The following is a 20,969-nucleotide window of genomic DNA, read 5'->3' on the forward strand; positions in this document are numbered from 1 at the left end:
AGATACTGGTCCTTATTTAATTTTCCAGATAACTTTATACACCATTATTCTCTAAAAAGTTATTCTCTAAAACGATTATTTAAAAGATGACTCCTGTATTTGCTCAGCATGAACAACCTCCAGTTCTCACAAAGACTGGCTTCCCAGCCTCTGCATTTCTGAGGTGCACGCCATATTTGGGCAGGGAGGTTGGAGGTGGGGGGAAGAGACCCACCTCTCTCACAGCTCAAACTCATATATATATATATATATGTACACACACACACATATATATGTATATACACACGCACATATCACAAGGCCAGAACAGACCTGGAGAAGCAGCTCTGGTGGTGAAATATCCGTCTCTCCGTAGCCTCCTGGCTTTGCATCTTTCTAGACTTTCTTTTCCCTAAAATGTGAGGAGGTTCCCTAAAAATGGCCCCTGTTGACCCAGCAGATATCCAGAAGCGGCTCTGGTGCCTGTTTCTAAGGATCATCCGAGGGAGCTTCTTAGGGGAAAGATAGAGGCCATGATGATGGATATTTGAATTGCAAACAAAATGGCGACATTTTTCACTTCTGTCTCTGAAAGATACAATTCAGGGAGAGAGGGGGTTTATTTCTCACATCAGATGCTCCTGGTACCCAGACTCAGGCAGCCCCTCATTTCCAACTCTGAGGCAGGTGGTGATGGAAATGCAGGCGGCCTGAGGTTTGCTTTTCCTCAATTTGGTTCCCTCTCGGAACAATTCTTTGATTTAAAGATGAAAATATTTCCTTTCACTGTTCCTGCCTTTGCTTCTGCCGACCAGTCTGTTGACAGTGCTATCTTAAATACAGAAGTGGAAATGTAATATTTTAGCTTCTGTAGCATCAAATAAAAGTTACTTATAAAATTGCATTTTTATTAGAAATATACCGATCTCCCTTCTCTCTCACCTCCCCCTGGGGCCATAAAAGGAAAGTGAGGAGGGTAGAAGGAGAGGAAATAAATACAGCGAATGCCAAATACTAAATTCCGGGAAGAAGCCGATGCTGGGATTCAAGCAGCACAGGGGAGAGATCAGGGAAGCTCTCCGGAGCTCAGCTCCACTTTAATTGGCGGCCTGAGTAAGCTTTAGTCCCTTCCGAACTGCCTTCCTCACAGTGGCGATTTTAGGAGCGATATTTTCCTCCTGGCCGCGATAATGGACTGCGAAACACACGTGGAGGAGTCCGATTGCTCCTAGAAAGTGCTCGGCATCTCCGCGCTGCTGGCGATTCCCCCGGTTAAGGCGTTGTCTGGTCCGCTTTGACCAGAAAAGAGAGCAGAAGAGAGGACCGCCCTGCTTTATCCCCCAGAGGAGTCGCGTGGCCACCTGTGCGCCTCCCGCCGCGCCTCGGACTCCGCTGCCTTTGTTTCTCCGGCTTACAGCGCTCCGCAGCCTCCGAGTCCTCAACTGGCCTTGGCGGCAGCTGGGAACCAGACAGCTCAGTGGGCCGGCGGCACAGCGTTTCCAAAGCTGCCGCCGCCGGGAGCTCGAGCCGCCTTCCTCAAGAATTCGCCGTGCTCCCAGGCGAGCCGCCTGCCCAGGCCCCACTCCGCAGCCGGCTCCAGAGCCCGCAGGGCTGCCGCGGCCTCCGCGGCCAACCCGCCTCGGCCTGAATTCCACTCGGGCCCTCATCTTCGGCTAAAGAACCCTCTGAACACGGGTATTATTCAGAATAAAAACTTTATTTTTTTTTTTGTTTTATTTCTCAGAACGTGAGCAGCAAGGAATGTAGAACTCTGAAAACATCTAGTATTTTTCGCGTTTACAGATTATTCTTTCAGTTTCACCGGATGTTACAAACCTAAATCACTGTTTTCAAAATCTGGATCCTCTCTGGTTTTATTGCATCATTATTGTTTTTATAAAGGAATTATATTTCCTTTTCAAATATTTTTTTCTACGTATGCCAATATACCATTGAACAAAAGGCCCAAGAAACCTTCTGAACAATCAGGGTACAGAATTTCTTTAATATAAATACAAACGGATGGGGATAAATAATATTTAAAACTTAGATTATTCAATGCTTGCAAAAAAATATAAATAAATCTGACTGTTCACCAGCATACACACACGGAAAGACGTACACTTAGTCATCCTTGCACAGGGAGCCCCTGTTTCAAAGCGCCTTTGATTTTTTTCTCGCTAAGAAGTGCAATTAAAAAAAAAACTTAAAAAGTAATCGCTTCCCCTCGGGAGCCATAATGTACGAACAAATTCACATTGAAAGAACTCAGCTAGAAAATTTGTTCATATACCCTGTTTCTGATCAAAGATTGGAGAAGGTAAAGGGTGCAGGGCCAGCGGCCAGCGAGGGGAGGGAGGAGATAAATATCGCTATTGATACTGACAGCCATTCCAGCAACCAAGATTGCTACGTCACATAAACTATAAAAACGCCTTACCAAACAAAACAAAATGGGGCGGGGGGGAGTAGAAAAGGGGGGGCGGAGAGGAAAAGGGAGGGGCAGGAAAAACTGTATCCCCCCCCCAAAAAAAAAGTAACCGAAGAAGAAAGGTCTGGGGTACTCTCCTGGCGCGCAGCCCCGAGCCCACCATCACAGGTGGGTGAGCTTGGGCGCTTCCTGAATTCTTCCCTGAGAAGGATGATGGGCGGTAAGGTCCGTGTAGGTGGGATGTGACTCCCCTGGCCCAGTGCCGTGGTGGTGGCCGCTACCCAGCGGCCCAGCGCCCGCATAGTCCATGGTGGCGGAGGCGGCATGGGGGAGGTGAGTTAGGCCAAAGAGGGCCGGCCCGGAGTTGCTCATGGGCTCCACATAGCTGCCCCCCACGAAGACGGGGCTTCCCTGTAGGTGTGGAGTCCCATAGCTGCCGTTGCCCTGCAGACCATGCGCGTGCGGGTCATAGTCGGGAGTGCCCCCCGCACCCGACCCCGCCGTGGTGTAGCGCTTCTGTGGGGGCGGCGGGGGCGCGCAGCTGGGCAGTGGCGCGGGATAGGAGGCGGGCGGCAGCCCGTAGGCGCCTTGGTGGGGCTTGGAGAAGGGCGGAGGCGACTGGGGCTCGTACGGGACGCTGTTGACCAGCGAATGCATAGAGTTCAGATAGCCGCCGGGGCCGGGAGGCACTGGGCTGCGACTAGGGGACTGGCCCCCCGACGATGTCAGCATGCCCTTGCCCTTCTGATCCTTCTTGTACTTCATGCGGCGGTTTTGGAACCAGATCTTGATCTGGCGTTCAGTGAGGTTCAGCAGGTTGGCCATCTCCACCCGGCGCGGCCGACACAGGTATCGGTTGAAGTGGAACTCCTTCTCCAGCTCCACCAGCTGCGCACTCGTGTAGGCCGTGCGCGCCCGCTTGGACGACGCCTGCCCGGGTGGGCTCTTGTCCCCCGCGCAGCTCTCGCCTACCAGGACAGAGGAGAGAGGAAGAAGGTGTCAGGGGCTGCCCGCGGCCTGCCCAGCCTCTGACCCAGCCTGGCCCCTCTATCCTCCAGTCCCCAAAGATCCCACTATCTGTCATAGCTCAGTGTGGGGGAGAAGTAACAAGGTGCTGTCCTCTCTCCTGGTAGGGGAAACAGTGGGGGTAGCCAGCTCCTCAGCCAAGGAGCAAATCATAGGCTAAGGGGGAAGGCACAGAAAAGCAGAATCCCCAGGTTGCCTCCTGGTCTGTTTCCTTTCTGGAATTATCACCTTCTGCCTCATTTTCCGGTCTTTTGGGCCTATCAGACTACAAGCTCCCCGTGGGCAAGTCTTACCATCTCCTTTCCCTTCACAGTAACTGGAACATGGGACACCTAATGTAGAATTAATTAAGTTCTTTTCCTCATTCACTATCTGCTTATTTATATCTATCCAGAGGAGATGAGCAGTATGGAAAACCCAAACTGGAAGGACTGCTTTGCCCAAAGGAAGAGATACATCCCACTGAAGATATCCTTCTCTAGTAGGTAGGCCCACCCAGGCTCTTTTAGGGTTGCCAATGCCATCATGTAGCCTGGCCCAGCTTTGCCCACTAATCTTGGGTCCGCTCCTTTCTGGCCCCCCAAACACTGGCTCTGGAGGGCCCAGATTTTCAGGCTCAGAGTTGAGCACTAGACACTGGAGAAGGTAGGGACAAAGGTAACCAAGATGCTGGGAAGCCTAAGGCCAGGGCCCTTCCTGCATTAGAGAGTCTGGTTCAAAGAGAACCATGTGGTTCCCATTAGAATGACTAGCCTACATCCCCTCCCCTAGGAGATCCTGGACTCCTTTCATTGTACTAAGTCTGAGCAAGGTCTTCCCAGAGTTACAGCAGCCACTTCATCTGCTGGAGCAAAAATAGGCTATGATTATAGGCAAACTATTGATTCTGATTTGGAGGTTAAGGTATGGGGAGGGTGCCACTGTCTCTTTAGAATGGAGAAGCTGTGTTAAAAAGAGAGCCAGTCGAGCTCAGATTGGTTCTGACTTGCGGTCTAATCCAAGAGTGGAACAAAAAGGGACCTCAACTTCTCAGGCCCACTAGCCCTTGGAGAGACCAGAGAGACACCCATCAAGCCCCTCTCTGGGGTTTCTGGCCCACAGAGGCCGGGCACTCTCTAATTGCAAAGACCCTGGAAACCTTTTGAGGATGGCAGTGAATTCCGAGAAAGGCTCCAGCACTCCAAGGGCTTGCTGTGGCTCAAGTAGCTTCGGGGGCCGGGAGCCAGGCCAGGGGACCCTCCTCCAGAAGGCACCCCTTTACCTGAGCTGGAGCCGCTGGTTTTCTGCTTTGTGTTTTGCCGCGACTCCTTCATCCAGGGGAAGATTTGTTTGGCTACCGTGGGCGAGTTGAGCAGGGGGCTCTTGGCCGCGTTGGCAGGGGCGGGATTGCTGCTGGCATTCTGAGGTGGGGAGACCGAAGCTGGGGGCGGGGCACCGGCAGGGGTGGGAGCTGGGGGCTGCGGAGGGGGCTGCGGCGGCTGTGGGGCGGGGGGTGCGGCCTGGGACTGTGGCGGGGGCAGAGGCGGCTCGCCCAGGCCTGGGGGCTGGCTGGGCGGGCCCCCGCTCAGGGTGCGCAAACACGCTTCGCTCAGCTCGTGCGCCTTGGGATGGCCCCCGGCGCTCGCGGGCGACTGGAGTGAGCAGGCAGGTCGGTGGTACTCGCCGTCCGCGCCCAGAGCGACCGACGCCGGGTACGGTTGCTGACTGGCATTATAAGCGAACCCGTTGGCTGCCTGGTAGGGGTAGCCACCGTAGATCGCCGAACTGTCGTAGTAGGTCGCTTTTTGCATCGCGTTGTTTCACAATCTTGATCGCACACTCAAACAGGGGCTTGACACCCGTGAGGGCGCACATTGGCACGCCCCCGCGGTCACGTGACGCTCCGCCGCCAATGGCCGCCCAGCGCAGACCTGGGGGGCGACAAGCGCAGCGCGGTGAGGGCTCCGCGCAAATCCATCTTACTCTCAATAGCTAAGTGACATGAAAGCCATAAAAGAAAAAGTGGTCAGCAATATTTAGCAGCACGACTTGGCCTCGGGCGCAGGGAGCCGCGCTATAAAAAGCCGCTGGAATTTACTGGCAGCTACAAATATTTGCTTAACTTGCGTCTGGAGTTGAGGGGTTTTCCGGGGAGTGAGAAGGAGAGAGAGTGAGAGATGCAAGCCGGGCCTCTGGAGCTGGGGTCCAAAAGGAGAAAGGCAAAACGGGCTGCAAAGGAACAGGGTTGACACCTTTCTTTTCCAGGAAAGGAGGAACCTGGGGTGTCCTTTCGTCTTTACCCCTTTGCCTCTTCCAGCGAGCCACACCATTCCCTCCCCTCTGGTGCTCTTAGAGGAGGGCGAGTAGGCAAAGAGGGAGCCTAGATGGTCAGTTTTTTGTTTTTTGTTTTTGTTTTTGTTTTTGTTTTCCTCCAGTCCCCACTTTAGGACTTCTATTTGCCAAAAGAGCCCTCAGGCAGGGTAACTTCCAACCCAGCCCCTTCTGGGACCTTCCTGTCCCCAAGAGAGGTTTGCACAAAGCTTTTGCTGGCAATTGCCCTATCAGAACCTGCAGGACTTCAAAAGCTGAGCTTGTTAGGCACTTAATCTACCCTTGTGCAGGGATATGACCCCCCCCCCCGCTCTAAATGAGCCCCTTGTGGCCAAGAAGGGAGAAGAGAAAACTGGATGGAACATCATGGGGGTGGGTTGGAAGGGAGGCTCAAGAACAACACCGCCCACCCTTTCAACCCCCCACCCCACCCCGCCAAATCACCACTCAAACCCAGAACAGTTCCTTACTCCTTTCCTCTCCCTATTTCTTAGGCACCTTCCAAAAAGCATCCCTCACCTCTTTTTCCCAGCTACAAAAGGCTCTCAGACCCTCTTGCCTTGGACTTTCAGAGGTGCTGTATTCAAGGCAACTATCAAATTCTACCTGTTAAAACATGATGGATTAGAGGAGGGGGGGGGATTAAAAAAAAAAAAAAAAACACCAGGAACCTGAAAAACCAGCGTTCATCTCCATGACCACGGCTTGAACTCTCCTTCCAACTTAACGATAATAGGTTCTGTCTTAGAAACTGCAATGTAATTTGATGTATGGGGGTCATCTGGCTCCGGAGGAGGGATAGAAGCACAAGCCATAAAATCCTGCCAGATTTCCCTGATCTTTGTGTGCTCTTGTTGTTGTTGATATTGTTAACTTGGCCTATTTACCTGCTTCAGAAACACCAAATAAATGATAACCCTAAAAATCTAAAAAGCAATTGGAAGGCCGTCTCAACTTCTTTTATTCAGAAAGCAGTTTATAGAAGTGAAACCCGTGTTTTCTTTTTGTTTTCAACCTTTGCATGGTCAACCTCTGGTTTTCAACTTACAAAAGTTCCATGTGGGTTTCATATATTTACACACACAGAAACACCCTTTCTCCCTCAGAATGTTAGTCCCTCTGGACATTTAAGAAAATCATAATGACAAGTTCATGAAGAAAATCTTTTACACTTCCTACCCCAAACTATATATATTTGAGTCATAGAGCTATTCAAGTTTTCAAGGATATAGCAGGCACTTTCTTTGCTAGAAAAAAAATCATGTAACAATATCTACAATGATAATTATAATTTTGTTTTTAATAATGGACTCCTTTGGATTTCATTATTAAGCCAACAAGCTGACCAACATCTGGGAAGCAGGCACAATTAATTTTCCAGAACCTCAATTAAAAATTACAGCATCCCTTATCCAGAGTTATTGTGCATGATCCTGAGCCCTGGAATATTGTTTCTCTTTCAGAAATAGATAGGGAGCTATAGATACCATGATCGAAAGCAAATAAAGGATAAAATGAAATTTAAAAACTGCATAGTAATTTAATGTTTCAATTTCCTGTTCTTTCACTGAAAACAGTTCCTATTACATTTGGCAGTGCTAATTTATAAATTTTATAGATACTGGGCTTGTGTAAAATAAAACATCAGGTTAAGAAAATTACCCCAGACACTTGAATAGAAAGATATTAGATAAAACAAAAATTAAGTTGATTTTGAACGTGCAATATTTCAAGTGACTTGCTAATCCACTATTACAAGCTACACTGCCTGCTGCTTACTTAAGACTTTTCATCAAGTTGTGCATTGTCTTTAAAAATAACAAAAATACCTTTCAAAACTAAAATGCATACAACAGCCCCGTAAACTTAAAATAGGAATTTATCTCTGAGACCCCACCAAAGTCCTTCCTATTGTTTGAGGTCAGCAGACAACCACCTTGGGGCTCGCACAAGCCCTCCAACCCAGGCCCCAAAGTTTGCAACCTAGCAAAGAAGTTGGAGATTTGCCAATCAGGAAACTTTGCTTTGTACCCCCAAGCAAGGACTGGGGTTAAGACTCCTCTGCAAAGATCTGTTTCTAGACTATAACCCCCAGGTGCAAGGGCTGAGAGAGAGTTGAGGAAGCTAAATTGAGTGCAGGAAGCCAGCCCTATTGTCTCTTTCCGAAGATCTAGCCAAATTCACCTCTTTCCTTCAGACACCGCTTTCCACTCCCTCCTCTTCCCCAGCCTGCCCTCACCCCAAATTAGAGAGGGAACGTCGGGTAAGAGTTCCTACATCCCTTTGCCCTCCCCTCCCTCTTTCCCCAACCCAGAAAAGTTGAGGCTGGGCTAAGGGAGAGGGAAGAGGTGGGGGCGGGGATGGGAAAGCGGCCTGAACTCGAAGTGTAAGGGTATATCAGTCACTGCCGGGAAGGAAGCTCCAGCTTGTGAACTCTTCTTGAACCGAGATTTAAGTCTGCAGCCATAAATCACCGAGACGTAAACTCCGCCACTCAGCGCTGAGAGCGGCCGGTTGTGGCCCTGCTTACCTTAACTTCTGACGAGCGCAGCGAGCGCAGGCTCGGGCTTGAGCTCCGGCCCCCGGCCCGGCTCGGCGGCCCGGCCGGGTCCCTTCGGCGCGGGATGGGCACCGACCCTCAGCATCAGCCGAGACGGCGGGCGGGAGGGAGACCCCGAGGCCCGGACGCCGCCGCGCAGAGCGTGGCCGCCTAGCTGCTCCGGCACGGCTCTCCCAGGGCGGACTGGGGCGGCTTGGACCCCCCCTCCCACCCACCCCTCCCCCACACCCCCGCGCCCTGCCCTTCCCGAGGGCAGCAGCCGCGGCCCGGAGATAAGCTCTAGCACGGCGGGGCTCTGCCTGGGCTAGTGGCACCGACTTGGGTATGTTTCTTATGAATATTACACGCGGAGCGGCGTCTGGTCTGGGGTTGCGGAGGGGGGTGCTGGGGGCGGGCGGGAAGGGAGGCCAAGGCGGCTGGGGAAGCGCGGGCCGGCGTGGGGGCTGGGGGCTGAGGCGAGGGGAGGGGCAGAGGCGATGGGGGAGCTCTGCGATGGCAGGAGGAGGGCAGTTTCCCCCACCCCCCAACGCCCTCCCTCTCCTCTCTCATAGGCGTCACTAAAGTCCAGGAAAATTATGCTAATGAGGACAAACGGCTCTCACAAAGGGGCTCTCTTGCCGGGCTCTAGTTCTTGGGAATCCGTTTGAGAAACCTCATAACCCTCTGCACCCTGGACATTTCCAGTTGGGAGATGAAGGGAAAGAAAAAGAAGAGAAGGGAGTTCCCCAGACTTTAGGCAGTTAACTTTGCCTGCCACCCCTAATCCAGGACCCCGAAAGCCAATCTTTGGGGGACTGGGATAGGGCCTCATTTCTTGAGACCTCTCCAAGGACAAACTGGACTGTCTTTGGTTATATTTTTTAGCCAGAAACCATTGAAGTTGTGGCAGCCAGGAGGAAGGTGACCTGGGGAAGATCATGTTAATCCAGGCAGTGAAATGGGCGGCTCTCGGCACAGTTACACACTAGGGTGCCTGGGAATCTGGGCCTCTAGCCTCATGTGCCCATTTCATAGCACAGACATGCAGCTCACTCACAGGGAAGACAGAAAAAGCTCTGAATCCAGCCCAGACCTACATCCATGACATGATTTTTTCTTTCCCTAATTGGTGGGGTGGGAGGACATTGAGCTAAGCAAAGATAGGCCTGAGTTTGCACATAATGTCACCACAACTTTAAGGAGGCTGGTCTTTCCCCCTCCCTAAACCTCCCTCAGTTTCAGAAACAAATTCTGCAAGGATATGTGTGGCAAAAAGAAAGAAATGGAGTTTGCATGCAATTCCAAAGCGTCAAGGGCAGGTCCTTCTCAAAGGAAAGTGTTAAAAATATAAGTAGTATGTTTAAACTGTCAGGGAGCCAAAGTGTCACCTTAGAGTAAAAACAAAGCCAGGGGAAAAGGGAGAAATCAAAAAGCACTCCGGGCCAGGGTGGCCTCATGCATACCAATGGTTTTTGTCATTTATGGCTAGGCAAGATTTATGACTCGGCGCCCCAAAGCTGTAAACAGAACACAAAACAGCAAACACTTGCTCCTTATGGCATATTGCAGTGGCACAACATGAAAGAGGTAGCCTGGGACGCGTAGGAGGCAAGAACGGGCGGCAAAAATCCGCTCGCCGGCATTTTCTCTTCAAACTAGCAGGTCGGAAGTGGCATTTGAAGAAAGAAGGCGTGGGTCAATAATCAACCCTGTACTTTTCTCCTACAAACTGCTGACGCGTCTCTTGCCGCCTTCTCAGCTCAGCCAGCTGCAGGGAGGGCCAGCTCGCCCGTGAGAACTTGCCCAGGAAAGGGACGATCCGAGCCGAGGGTGTCGAGGGCGCCTGAGCGACTGCCGGGGATCCAGGGCCACATACCTTTCCATCCGCGTCGGGACCGCGCGGGGCAAAACGTGGAGACTGGACCCGCCCAGCCGCGGGAGCCCAGGGACCTCGGGCAGGCGCTTGGGTCGGGACCTCCATCCACCCCAGACTAGGTGGCTTCTGGGCCGCGGGCCCCAGAGGGGGAGAAGTGGGGCTCGAACATCAGGACTAGGGTCTGGTCTCCTGGCAAGCAGACTGTCGGGTGCCTCGCCCTCCGGCCTCTCTGCTGAAATCCAAAGGACTCGCTTTGGAGCAAGCACAGGCGAGGTGATTTAAAAAGTAATAATTTATAATGGCTGCAGTTTTTTGTTTGTTTGGTATAGTTTTTAAAGGGAAAACACCGCTTGTCAATTCCCACCACCAGAAATCCGCCTCCGCCGCTCTGCCCTTTCTAGGCAAATCCCGCAGCTATTCTCCCGGGTCCGCCAAAGCCACCGTGCTTTGCTTTGCTGAGAGGACCCTTTGGCTCCTCAAATTCCCAAATCTCTGCGCTCCCCAATCTCTTGCCCATGGGGATTTGGAGGAAACCAGCTCTCAGCACTAGAAGAATATCTGAATCAGCGAAGGTGCCCGTTGGGTTTTTACCACAAACGTGGAATTATCTGAGAGGGCCTCTGCGGCCCCGAGGCTTTCTGTGTAGCCAGAGGGGAAGGGGAGGAATAACTGTTGTCAAGAAGACGCATCAAAATCCCAGAACGGGGAGAACAACTTCTGAGGAAATATGCTTGTCTGTGAGGGTGAAGCCGACATTTTGAGGGCAGAAAAGGATCAACCTTTTTCATAGCTATAGTTTAGCTATAATGGGGTAGCTTTAGCTCTTTCCTGGGAGGAAAAACCAACTGGCTATCTATAAATGCTACTCTTGCCTTCTTACTGTGCACGCTTTTATACAGAAACAGCTCAAGAGTCCACGTTAGATATTTATTCCGCTTGCTGACACTGAAGCGACAATAAAAAGATGCCTCTAACAAACCTCTATTCCCTCTCTGATTCTTTCTAGCAAAGCTATTTTATTTATGAGTCTTTAACTGGGTCAAAAATGCGCCAGAACTGGGTCATAAATCATATGAAATGCTGACAAGTAATTGAACAGCAATTAAAGCTTACGTTTTATTTCCAAGGGGTGTTTTAGAGCACTTGAAATGGCCTCAGTTAAACATGGTTACCGCCGAGGACAGCGGCAAGGGAGGGTAAAAGCGGCCCCTCCATTCTGGGGAAGCAAATCCCACTCAAGTAACGGAAGCCTGATTTTACTTTATTTTTTCAAGTACAGAAGGAAAAAACATTTTTAAAAAAATTCAGTGTCACATTGGGTCAATTCCGATTCCGACTCCTTGTAGCCCCTTTAAAAGGAGCAGAGGGAAGCGGAATTTCCTTCACCTTCCCAAGGAGTTTCCACCCTTCCCACGGGTGCAGAGGTCCCTAAAGCCCAATTAGCCTGGGCTTTCACACTAATTTGGAAGTACACCGTGTAACTCTCATCTGCAGCGCCGTTTCTAGGGCTCTGAAGCCAGAGAAATGCCAGTCTCCAAAATCAGCCGCGGGGTCTCGCTGCTCCCTGCGGATCCTGCCTACGGACTTCGCTGCAGCCCAGTGCGTACCGCTCGGTCCTCAAACTCTCCAAGACGGCTGCGAATACGGGGTTGGGGGATAGGGGGAGCAGGCCGCGCGCATGGGTGAAGCCTGATATCCCCAAACCCAGCCTCGGCTCTCTCCTTCCTCTGTCTCCCGAATGTTAGAATAAGCGAGCCTCCGGGCGACCAGCAGGTTTCCCCTAAGCCTCTCCTAGATCTGAGCTGCCTTTCTCCACCCTTCCGTAAGCAGATTTCTTGGAGAAACAATGGCGCGCCCTCTGGGTCGGGCTCCTCCGGTCCCGCGTGTAGGGAAGTGCGCCGTGCAACCCAACACTGAACAAAGTGGCCCAAAGCAACATCAATAAAATGGCAGTACGTCTGCACACTCATCGATGTCCCTCTCGCAGCTCCTCCGGCTGCCCAAAGCAGTCTTGACCCTCCATGCCGGCCAGCAAATACCGCCACCGCCAACCCAGGAGAGATTCCCCTCTCATCCACCCAGCCCCATTCCCACCAGGCGCTCTTGCTATGCAAGCGCGGGCTACTTCGGGACCCTCCCTCCGCCTAGCGCTCAGCTCTGCTGCAGTGGACAAAGCCACCGGCGCTGGAGGCCGCCAAGTCCACCTAGCAGCCCCCAAATGCCCCCTCCTTTACGTCCCCACATTTTCCAAGGAATTAAACTCAGAGTCTGAGGCTCTACTGGGGATCTTTCACATGGTTTCGATTCTCAAGTGAGAAACAAAGGAAGAAGAGGCTGAGGGTCCTGTCGGCAAGCCCAGGTCTCCTGCCTGACCTTTGTCTCTCACAGCAGTAACTTACTCTAGATATGAACAATCAGCGGAAATACCTTAAAATAAATTCCATCCTCCTGGTGTGGCCTGTTGTCCCATCGGCTAGCTCGCCCAGAACTGCTCCATAAGCACCGAAAACTGCAACCCGCTAAGAGAGCGCTCTCCGAAGAAGGGGAAGGAGAAAGAGGAGGTGGGTGCGTGGAAGGGGGGTGGGGGGTGGTGGTGGAAAGCTCTCGCTCTGTAGAGATTCTAGAAAAAACGTAATCACAGGCAAAGACCTCCCGGGTCTCCGCTCCAAATGCCACAATAATGCACTGTATTATGTGCTCACGTGGTCATACGTCAACTTAAATCCTTTATTTGAAATAGGGAATCACTGAAGGAACTAGGTTTCCAAGCTTTGGGGGCGGGGAGGTGGGGGACCTTGACCAGCAGTAGGTAAAAGTTTTGTCTCTGGCAGTGGGATGCTGGGGGCCTCTCCCCTCCCCCACCTCAGGCTTGCCACACCAAGCTGCTTATCTCCACTTATTTCTTTACATACACTCCAAACACAACGGAACAGCAATACTGCCTGTATTCTTAGAGACTACTTAACGTTCCTTATAGCCTCCCACTGAGGGTCAAACTGAGTCCAGCACACCCAAATATCCCTGTCTCCTCTGGCTGGCTGACCAGTGCATCAAAAGGCAAGGGCCAGTCCCCATTTTCCCAAGAAAACTCAGTAATGACTGGCCTGATCAGCGACCTCCCTCATGGTCTGCCATTGTATAGGTTTGCTGACACCCACGCCATACACCAGAACCACTGGAGAAACCAAAAAGGCCCATAATTACCTGACAAAAGGCTGAAACACCTCCTCCAAGTCCAGCTGATTTTGGTTGATGGGAGTCCACTAAGCAGAACGTGCCTGGCTCCAGAGTGAAGGGTCAGGATTTTGCAAAACTGAAGGGACCCAGTGCCCTGGCCAAACCAGCACTTATGCATTTCCTCAGAGCATAGCAGAGTGATACATGAAATTATAGGCTTCTAAAGATGGAAAATGTAAGGGGAAATGATCTAATTGTCTCCACAAGAGAAAAAAAAATCACCTTTCATTGGCATCCCTTCAGTTAACCTTCAGGGCAACCCAGGACCCTCTCTGCAGGCAGGTCTCTCAACCCTCCCAACTCCAAATCCACCAGCAGAAGTTGAACTGGAGCACCTCTTCTCAGGAGGAACCTAGATGAAAATAATAAGTCCTCTGTCTCAGGTCCCAGCCCTACTGCTTGGTGACAATACCCCCTGATCTCAACACTTCACCACCTCACAAGTTGCCTAAAGAGTTCCTCTATTTTAGGTCTTAGTTTCTGAACTCTGGAAGTACTCTGAGGTCCATGAAATTCCCATGCCATATTCTTTTGTTCCTCTAGAGTGGATCTTCAGCCGGCTATGGCTCTCTAAGTGTGAGAACTCACTTGTAGCAGCTGCAGGAGGCTGTGCATGAATCCTCCCCTCTCTTCTCCCCTGCAGGGGAACAGAAGGGGACTGATGAGAATATAAGCCCCTCAGTAAGTGGCCTGGTCATGGGGGTGTCCAAATCAGAAGGGCAATAAAAGAGGAAGAGACTTAACCCCTTGGAAGTGAGCCCTGGCCTAAGCTGGTGGCAGTATTCCATTAAAGTTATGTCTGTGGCATAGCTGGGAGAGGACCTCTGCGTGAACTTTCCCAGCTTCGACCTGAGTCATAGGCCCTCCACTCCAAACACAAGCTGGAAAGTGAGAACACAAAGTGAAAACCATGTTTGGAGGGATAGGGGCCAGGATCAAAGGCTGATTCCAAAAGTATTCTCCTGTCTCCCAAGGATTCAGCCCCCTCATCCTCACTATCTACCCCTCCCCCATCCCCAAACCATTCAAGGAAGATTTGCCCAAGTTGCTGGCAAACTCTCCCCTTCCTAACCAGAGTTCCTACAAATGCTTCAACCCAAAGATGAAAACAGGCCACCTTTAGAACTCTCAGAACAGTCTGGAGCAAACTGAAACTCCCAAGGCTGTAAATCAAAGGAAGAAGCACTTGGTAGTGCTTCAGAGAAATGTCTTAACTCTAGCAAGGCCCAGCGACACCTCAGCTTCAGCTTGGAGTTTCCTTACCACAATTAACAGCCCAGTTAATGCTCTAACTGCTGTTTAACAATTAATGGCTCCGAGTGGGGATGGGGTGATTTGGTGGGATGGGAAGGGGAAATCTGAAGTAATCAAAGGAAATTTAACTTTTGATATGAAAATGGCTTCCTTAAGGGAGAATTTGGGCTGGGTGAGGCTGGCTAGTCACCTGGGAACCTGCAGCTGAGAGTCCTCCTCCTTCACCACTCCCAAATCCACTTTGCTGGAGCAAGGCTGTGGACTTTTAAAAATTCAGTTCCAGAGAATAAGAATAGAGTGCTGGGAAACACAGCTGCCAGTACCCCTCTACTCACACCACCAGCCGCTAGTCTTGCCAGGGCTGGGGAGACATGCCGTGGATCCAGGCCACCAGAGCCATAAGAGGGAGAAAATTGGCTTGGAAGGAGCAGGCAACCAAGGATACAGACCTTTAGTCAATATTTGCAAAGCTGTTGGCAGATTAGATATATCTGTACTCAAACACTGCAATCTGATTTCTCTATCAAAAATACACAACATTTTTCTCCCTTTAGTTAACTCTACTGGTTTTTCTACTAAGCATCAGGTAAGGCCCTCTTAGCCCACTTTTTTTGTGGAGGTGATAGATCCATTACTTAACATAAGATATTTCCGATGGGTGCAACTTAAGTGCAAATGAGCTCCAAGTTCTCTGGTCACATGTGGAAGTGTATATCATTTTATACACATGGCCCCAAACTCCTGCAGCTATTTATATGTGCAATGGTTCTGCTGTTTTGCAGAAATGCAAATCATATATACACACTAAGTTGCAAATTCCAGAAATGCTCATCTATACTTGATATAAACAGACAGACAGTAGCTTGGAAAGTAAGCCAGTTTTACTATTACTCTGTTTACTTCCTATCTGATAAAAAAGAATTGTATCCAGAACACCCTATCACCCTTAGAGCACCATTGAATAGCATGTTGCAATTACTTAACCTGCTATTTGGGGAGATAATTTTAGGGAAGACTGAAGCCTAGTGACTAGAAAACAAAATCTCAGAAAACTTTTTAAAAATGACCAATTCCTGAAAGAACAAAGCAAACCCATTCCTTCATACTCTCTTTACCAAGCTTCTGAAAGCTATATCAGCAGCCCCCTCCCCCAAATAGGCACGTAATTTATGGATCTTTTACAAGGTAATAAACCACAGTAATTACCTCCCTGCATCCCAAACTAAGAGAACAAATTAAGCCAGAACTTGAAAAGAATTTTAAAGACTTTTCCCTTTTTCCATATAGGAAAAGAAAACGCCGCGGCACAGAAAACCCATGCTTTTCCGATAGAAAGAACTGCTTATCAGTCCCAGTATGGGAACCAAGAACCGCTGGCTGCGAAGGCCTAAATATTCGAAATACAACTTCCCTCATGCCAAGGAAAGGTAAAAGGATCAGAGAAACTGCAAGGCGGCGAGACAAGTTTCTTCAACTGACGACCATTTCCCAACACACAGCCTCCGCAGTCCTGGCAAACAACCAACAAGGAGGGCGGCCCACGCAGCGGCCGCCGTGCTGTGGCCTCTGCTTGGTTTTGCCCTGCTCTTGGGTGTAGTGGTTTGTTGGGGTCTTGCAGGAAGAAACAAAACACATACACCCTGACTCCTCCCGCCCCATCTTTGGTCGCTGCAACTGCCCCCTCCTGCACACCAACGGCTTTGGGGCAGACTCTTTGTAAGCCTGAAGCCCCACATTCGCGGGACATGCCCCAGAAGGGAACTCAGCTCGAAAAGTCTTCCGAAGTTAAATATTGACCAGAACCTCTTTCAACCGGCTGTTGTTGCCAGAGCCAGGGAGAGTAAACTCCTTCCAACGGCCTCCTGCAAAGTCTGGCGCAGAGAAGAGTTTTGGCACGGCACTTACCTCGAAAGATGTTTAAGTCTGGATCAGGGAGTGTCTCCAACTCCGCGCGCTCAGTGAATCGCGTTTTCCGTTGTCCTGGCGCTCTGTGGACAAATAAACAGCAGAGGATTATCCGTGGCTGCGAAGAAAGGGAGTTGGAGGACCCGAGTTGGAAGTGCGACGGGAGCGGGCGCCCGGCTGGCCCCCGGGGTGACGCGGACACGGGGGAGTCGCCAGGACGCTCCTCCATGCGGCGCACTCATTGCTCGAAAGATTCCAGTCTACGAATGACTTGAAGATGGTGATTTATTTTTGTAAAATAAATACATACTCCATCACCGCACCCACACTCTATCCTTTTTCTTTCTTTCTCTTTTTTGGCAGTGGAGTGAGGTGGGAGGTTGGGGGATGGGGTAGAAAATGGGGGTGGCGGAGGAAGATGGGAAGGTGGAAGAGGCTTTGCAACTCTGCCAGACCCGTCCGGGTCGAGCAACCCGCTCAGCTAAGAGAACTCCCCGTGCACTCCAACTTGGGGAATATGAATGCACGCTTTATTTTCTTTTGCTAACAAAGAGATGCCTTGTCTGGGAGCATTCAATCGCGTCTCCTGAAACCTCACTAATAGTGTTCATTTCTGTTGGCGCGAAATCAGACCCGGACTCAGTCCACAGGCAGTCTTGGGAGATTTTGTCTTCTGGTTCATTCAAGCCCTAGGTACTCCATTTCTTGGTCCCAGTGGACTGGCGGGACTACCGCAGCGCCCATTTCCTCAGAGCAGGCCAACTACGGCTGCTGGAAACAGGGGAGGCTGTGAGCGACCGACAATACCGGAACCAAGGGGGCGATCCAGCCCAACCTTGAGCAGCGCCCACAAGCCGGCACAATGCCGCCCTAATTCTGCTGCAATCCCACAGGATATATGTAACCCTCTCTCGCTCTCTGACCAGCAAATGGTCACTGAGCCATCAGCCAACTTTCTCAGGGCGTGAGACACTGGGGAAGGGACAAAGAAACGCCCCCCAGGCTGGGACCTGGCTTGGGAGAAGGTTTTCCCACTCGGTCCGGACTAGGCGAGGCCGGTTGCTCCCACAGCACCATCCCTGCCCCTGCCACACCTTCAGTCGGGCTTCGGTAACTTCCCCCGACTGCAGCCTGCCCCAAGGAGCCCTCCGCTAGCTATTCCGCGTCCCTGCAATCCTGCTGATAGTGCCAAGAGGGCCTACCAAACAACTGACAAGTTCCCTGACTCCGACTTTAGGGCCCCTAGCACGCTGAACAAGTGGCCGAAAACCGGCAGCTACCCTCTGCCACCACCTCAACTCGCAGTCCGACCCTACATGGACACTTGGGGCTCAGAGTACACGCTGGGCTCCTTTCTCCAGTTCAAACTTGCCCTCTCTGTCTCCTGGGGCTCCTAGGGTGACCCTGAGCAAAGGTGGGGCTTGGCCACCTTGTACTTTACAATTCAACTTCTCCCCTGGAAAGTTCAGCCATGCCTCCCCCTCGCCACCCTCCAGCCAAGCTTTTAGGAGTATTGCAATTATTATGGTAATTATTACTGTTGCTATTTCCTTATCCCCAAATCTAATATTCATGGCTGCTGTTCCCCATAAATCGTTCAGACTAATGAGTCACACAGAGATGTTGCCCAAGTCTCTCCTGCAATGGCCGCCGCCGCCACACCAGCGGCCTCCCTCTCGGCGTTTTTGGCGCTCACTTGCTCCCTCGCTCGCCCAGCGCGGGTGATTTATGAACGCCGGGAAAATTGAACAAAGCCGCTCGCCCGTCCTGTGGTATCTCTGCTGCCTTTCCCAGTGTGAATCAGAACATTTCCAACTGTCCGCGCATCCGTCCCACTTCATCACCAAAGCCAGGATGTGATCGCAGAAAACCCAAGCCCGGACTCACGTTTCCCCGGTCGCGGCGCGCCCCCGAGACTCGCAGAAACCCCGCGGAAAAAGCCCCAGGACCCAGCGAGGGACTGCCAGCTCCGGTCCTCCCAGTCGAAGGGCTCCCTCCTGCCTTCCTGAAGGAGTTGTAAGCCTTTGGAGATAAATCTGAGGGCGTGAGTTTCTAAAACTCAAATAGGAAGTTGGGGTCTCACTTCTGAGAGATTCATTCCTAGTGAGGCCCTGACGACTCCGATCCATTCCTGACGAGCCGCATTAATTATTTAATGAGTCACGTGACCCCAAAGATTAGAATTTCAGTATCTCCCTCGAAACAGGCGCTACACCTTTATCTGCTGCAACCAGGGTCCTTGTTTGGCTTTTTGAGTTCCTCAGGACTCCAAAGCGCGGTAGCCTGGCCGCTGTCCTGGGCAAGCGACCGCCATCGATATCCTAGGATAAGAGCCAGGCGAGGATACAATTAGTCAGTCGGGGCCTGTGGGCATTTTGGACTGTGGAGTGCCCACCATTCTCCCAGGCACCCTGACAGTCATAACCTTCTGTGTCTAGTGTCAGCTCACCTGTCTAACTTGACTAACAGCCATTTGGTTACATAATCTCCCCAGCTGCTTGGAGGGAGAATCAGGCAAGAACCCAACCTTCTTCCCCAGGCGCAGACCTGAGGCCATCTACCTCCAGGGAGCCCAGATACATACATCCATTACCGGCAGAATAGCTTCTGCAGAAGAAAGATGCCTGTGCATTTACCCCATATCCAGGATGAGACCAAAGGCTCTATTCCACCTACCACTCATTAACAGGAAGAACATGGTGGCAAAGAGATCATTCAGCTGCCTTGATTTCCTCATCTATAAACCTAGAGATCCAACCGAAATGGCCTCTTTCTCCTTGGACATTCTTTCAATCTGGGAATCTCTTTCAGCTCTAGAAATCAACCTCAGAAAGAGTGGAGGTGACCTGGGGCAAGGGGTGGGGAAGGGAGGGAGGGACTTTTGCTGTGAGTTTGGGGCCTTGAGAAGAATGCCAGAGTTCTGAGCCAGAAATTCCAGTCTAGATTTCACAACAGCCCCAGCAGCCTTCCTGATGCAATCAAGGTGACAGAACACATCTCTCCCTCCTCCTATTGCGCGTAGTCCAGCCTCTTTGAGAGAGGAAGCAGAGTTATTCCTGGGCCCATGGATTATATAATATAGAGAAGGAGTAAAAAGAGAAGCAATTGGGAAGGGTAAGCCTATGTTCTTCCATGCAGGACCTTGTCTAGGGATACAGAGACCAAAAGAGTGCAAAGGAAGGCCTCTTGCCTACACAGAACCCACCCATTCAGAAGAGAAGCTCCAGGTTTCTGTACGCTACATTGATTCTTTGGAGTGTTTCTATAACTCCAGTTGCTGATGTGCTTCGTGTTGAAACCGCTGGAGGGAAGGCAGGAATGAGAAGAGCAGGACAGGTTGGAAGCTTAAGAGAGCAGGGACACAGAGGGGGATGTGACACCCACCCCATGGGGGACATGGAGACACCTTGGGATAGCTGGGTGTAAAGTCAGAGATGCTGTGCAGAGGGCTCTCCCTCTTCCCGAGGCCCCCATATATCTAGGTAATCTTCCCATGAGCTCCAGCCTGGGTATTAAGTACTCTACTATGCCTGTCACAGTTGAATTCCTTCTGTAATAAAACCCCAAGTATATCATAGATTTCAGCAAAACTAGGAAAGAGCTCCTGCAAAGTGCCATTATTCTTCAGGGGGGAGAGTGTTAAGTACTTAATTCAAACTGTGACCGTTAAAGTGTCTCCAATCCAATTTAGGTTGATTTTAGATGTTGACAAACTTTTATCTCCAGCTTGGCTCTGTGACTAAAGCAGATGAGTGTGTGTGTGTTTGAGGGAGGGAGGAGAGGAAGAGAGAAAAAAGACAAGAGCATGTATAAGGCTCATTTTAATAGAATTAAAGAGCTTACGCAAAATACTGCCTTTAAAGGTCAAGGGTTTGAGAGGCCAGTAGGGTTTGCTTAAAAAAAAAAATTAAAAAAAAAAAAAAAAAAAAAACAAGAAACAACAACAATTAATGAGACAGAAAATTTGTCCTCTAGGTGAACTCTTACGGTTGCCCTAGCAAAGGGCAGACAATGCATGAATTTGAAGCACAAAATGGGGTTTTCTGAGCTGTTATAACAAGCTCCCTTAAAAGCCAAATCTGAAATAGGCAAAACACTGAAAAAAATGATGGAGTCATTTGGATAATTTTGGTTTTGTAAAACTCACCAATATCTTAATAATCAAGACAGTTCAAGCAAAAATGTCATTTTGTCATGGAATATTGTGAAAACTATCTCCATGCTCTCTCTTCCTTTCCTGGATAGACTATAAGAGGTGATAAAAGAAAGTCATCCCCTTTACCCCTGAATAACTGCCCCCAGCATGATGCCAGTGAATGCCCCCACACCCTTCCTTCCTCACAAAGGAGAAATACAAGAAAGTTTACCTTAAATGATGATAATCTGCCATTTGAGGTTTTTCAGTTTGCCAC

General features: G+C 50.5%; 1 protein-coding gene across 7 annotated transcripts; it reads right to left on the bottom strand.

Annotated features, from left to right (window-relative positions):
• Positions 1 to 1,704: 1,704 nt before the first annotated feature.
• On the bottom strand, positions 1,705 to 20,954 carry HOXA3 (homeobox A3). 7 transcript variants are annotated; one of them, XM_037836942.1, is made up of 5 exons: positions 20,925 to 20,952; positions 16,558 to 16,640; positions 13,366 to 13,750; positions 4,698 to 5,346; positions 1,705 to 3,378 (listed from the first exon to the last, which is right to left on the bottom strand). In XM_037836942.1, the coding sequence occupies exons 4-5, from the start codon at positions 5,224 to 5,226 to the stop codon at positions 2,573 to 2,575; spliced, it is 1,335 nt and encodes a 444-aa protein (XP_037692870.1). In that variant the 5' UTR covers positions 5,227 to 5,346; positions 13,366 to 13,750; positions 16,558 to 16,640; positions 20,925 to 20,952; the 3' UTR covers positions 1,705 to 2,572. The 7 variants fall into 7 exon arrangements, with proteins under 7 accessions (XP_037692870.1, XP_037692872.1, XP_037692869.1 ...); XM_037836944.1 differs by lacking the exons at positions 16,558 to 16,640; positions 20,925 to 20,952 and adding exons at positions 13,987 to 14,035; positions 14,843 to 16,321; XM_037836941.1 differs by lacking the exon at positions 13,366 to 13,750 and having other exon boundaries at positions 20,925 to 20,954.
• Between the last annotated feature and the right edge of the window lie 15 nt (positions 20,955 to 20,969).

The sequence above is a fragment of the Choloepus didactylus genome, chromosome 5 (genome assembly GCF_015220235.1).
Source record: "Choloepus didactylus isolate mChoDid1 chromosome 5, mChoDid1.pri, whole genome shotgun sequence".
Taxonomy (NCBI): Eukaryota; Metazoa; Chordata; class Mammalia; order Pilosa; family Megalonychidae; genus Choloepus; species Choloepus didactylus.

Coding starts and splice junctions, on each gene's coding strand:
- HOXA3 (XM_037836941.1), bottom strand. CDS start 5,226: ATGCAAAAAGCGACCTACTACGACAGTTCGGCGATCTACGGTGGCTAC. Junction 3,379..4,697: donor AACCAGCGGCTCCAGCTCAG/GTAAAGGGGTGC, acceptor CTGTCCTGGTAG/GCGAGAGCTGCGCGGGGGAC.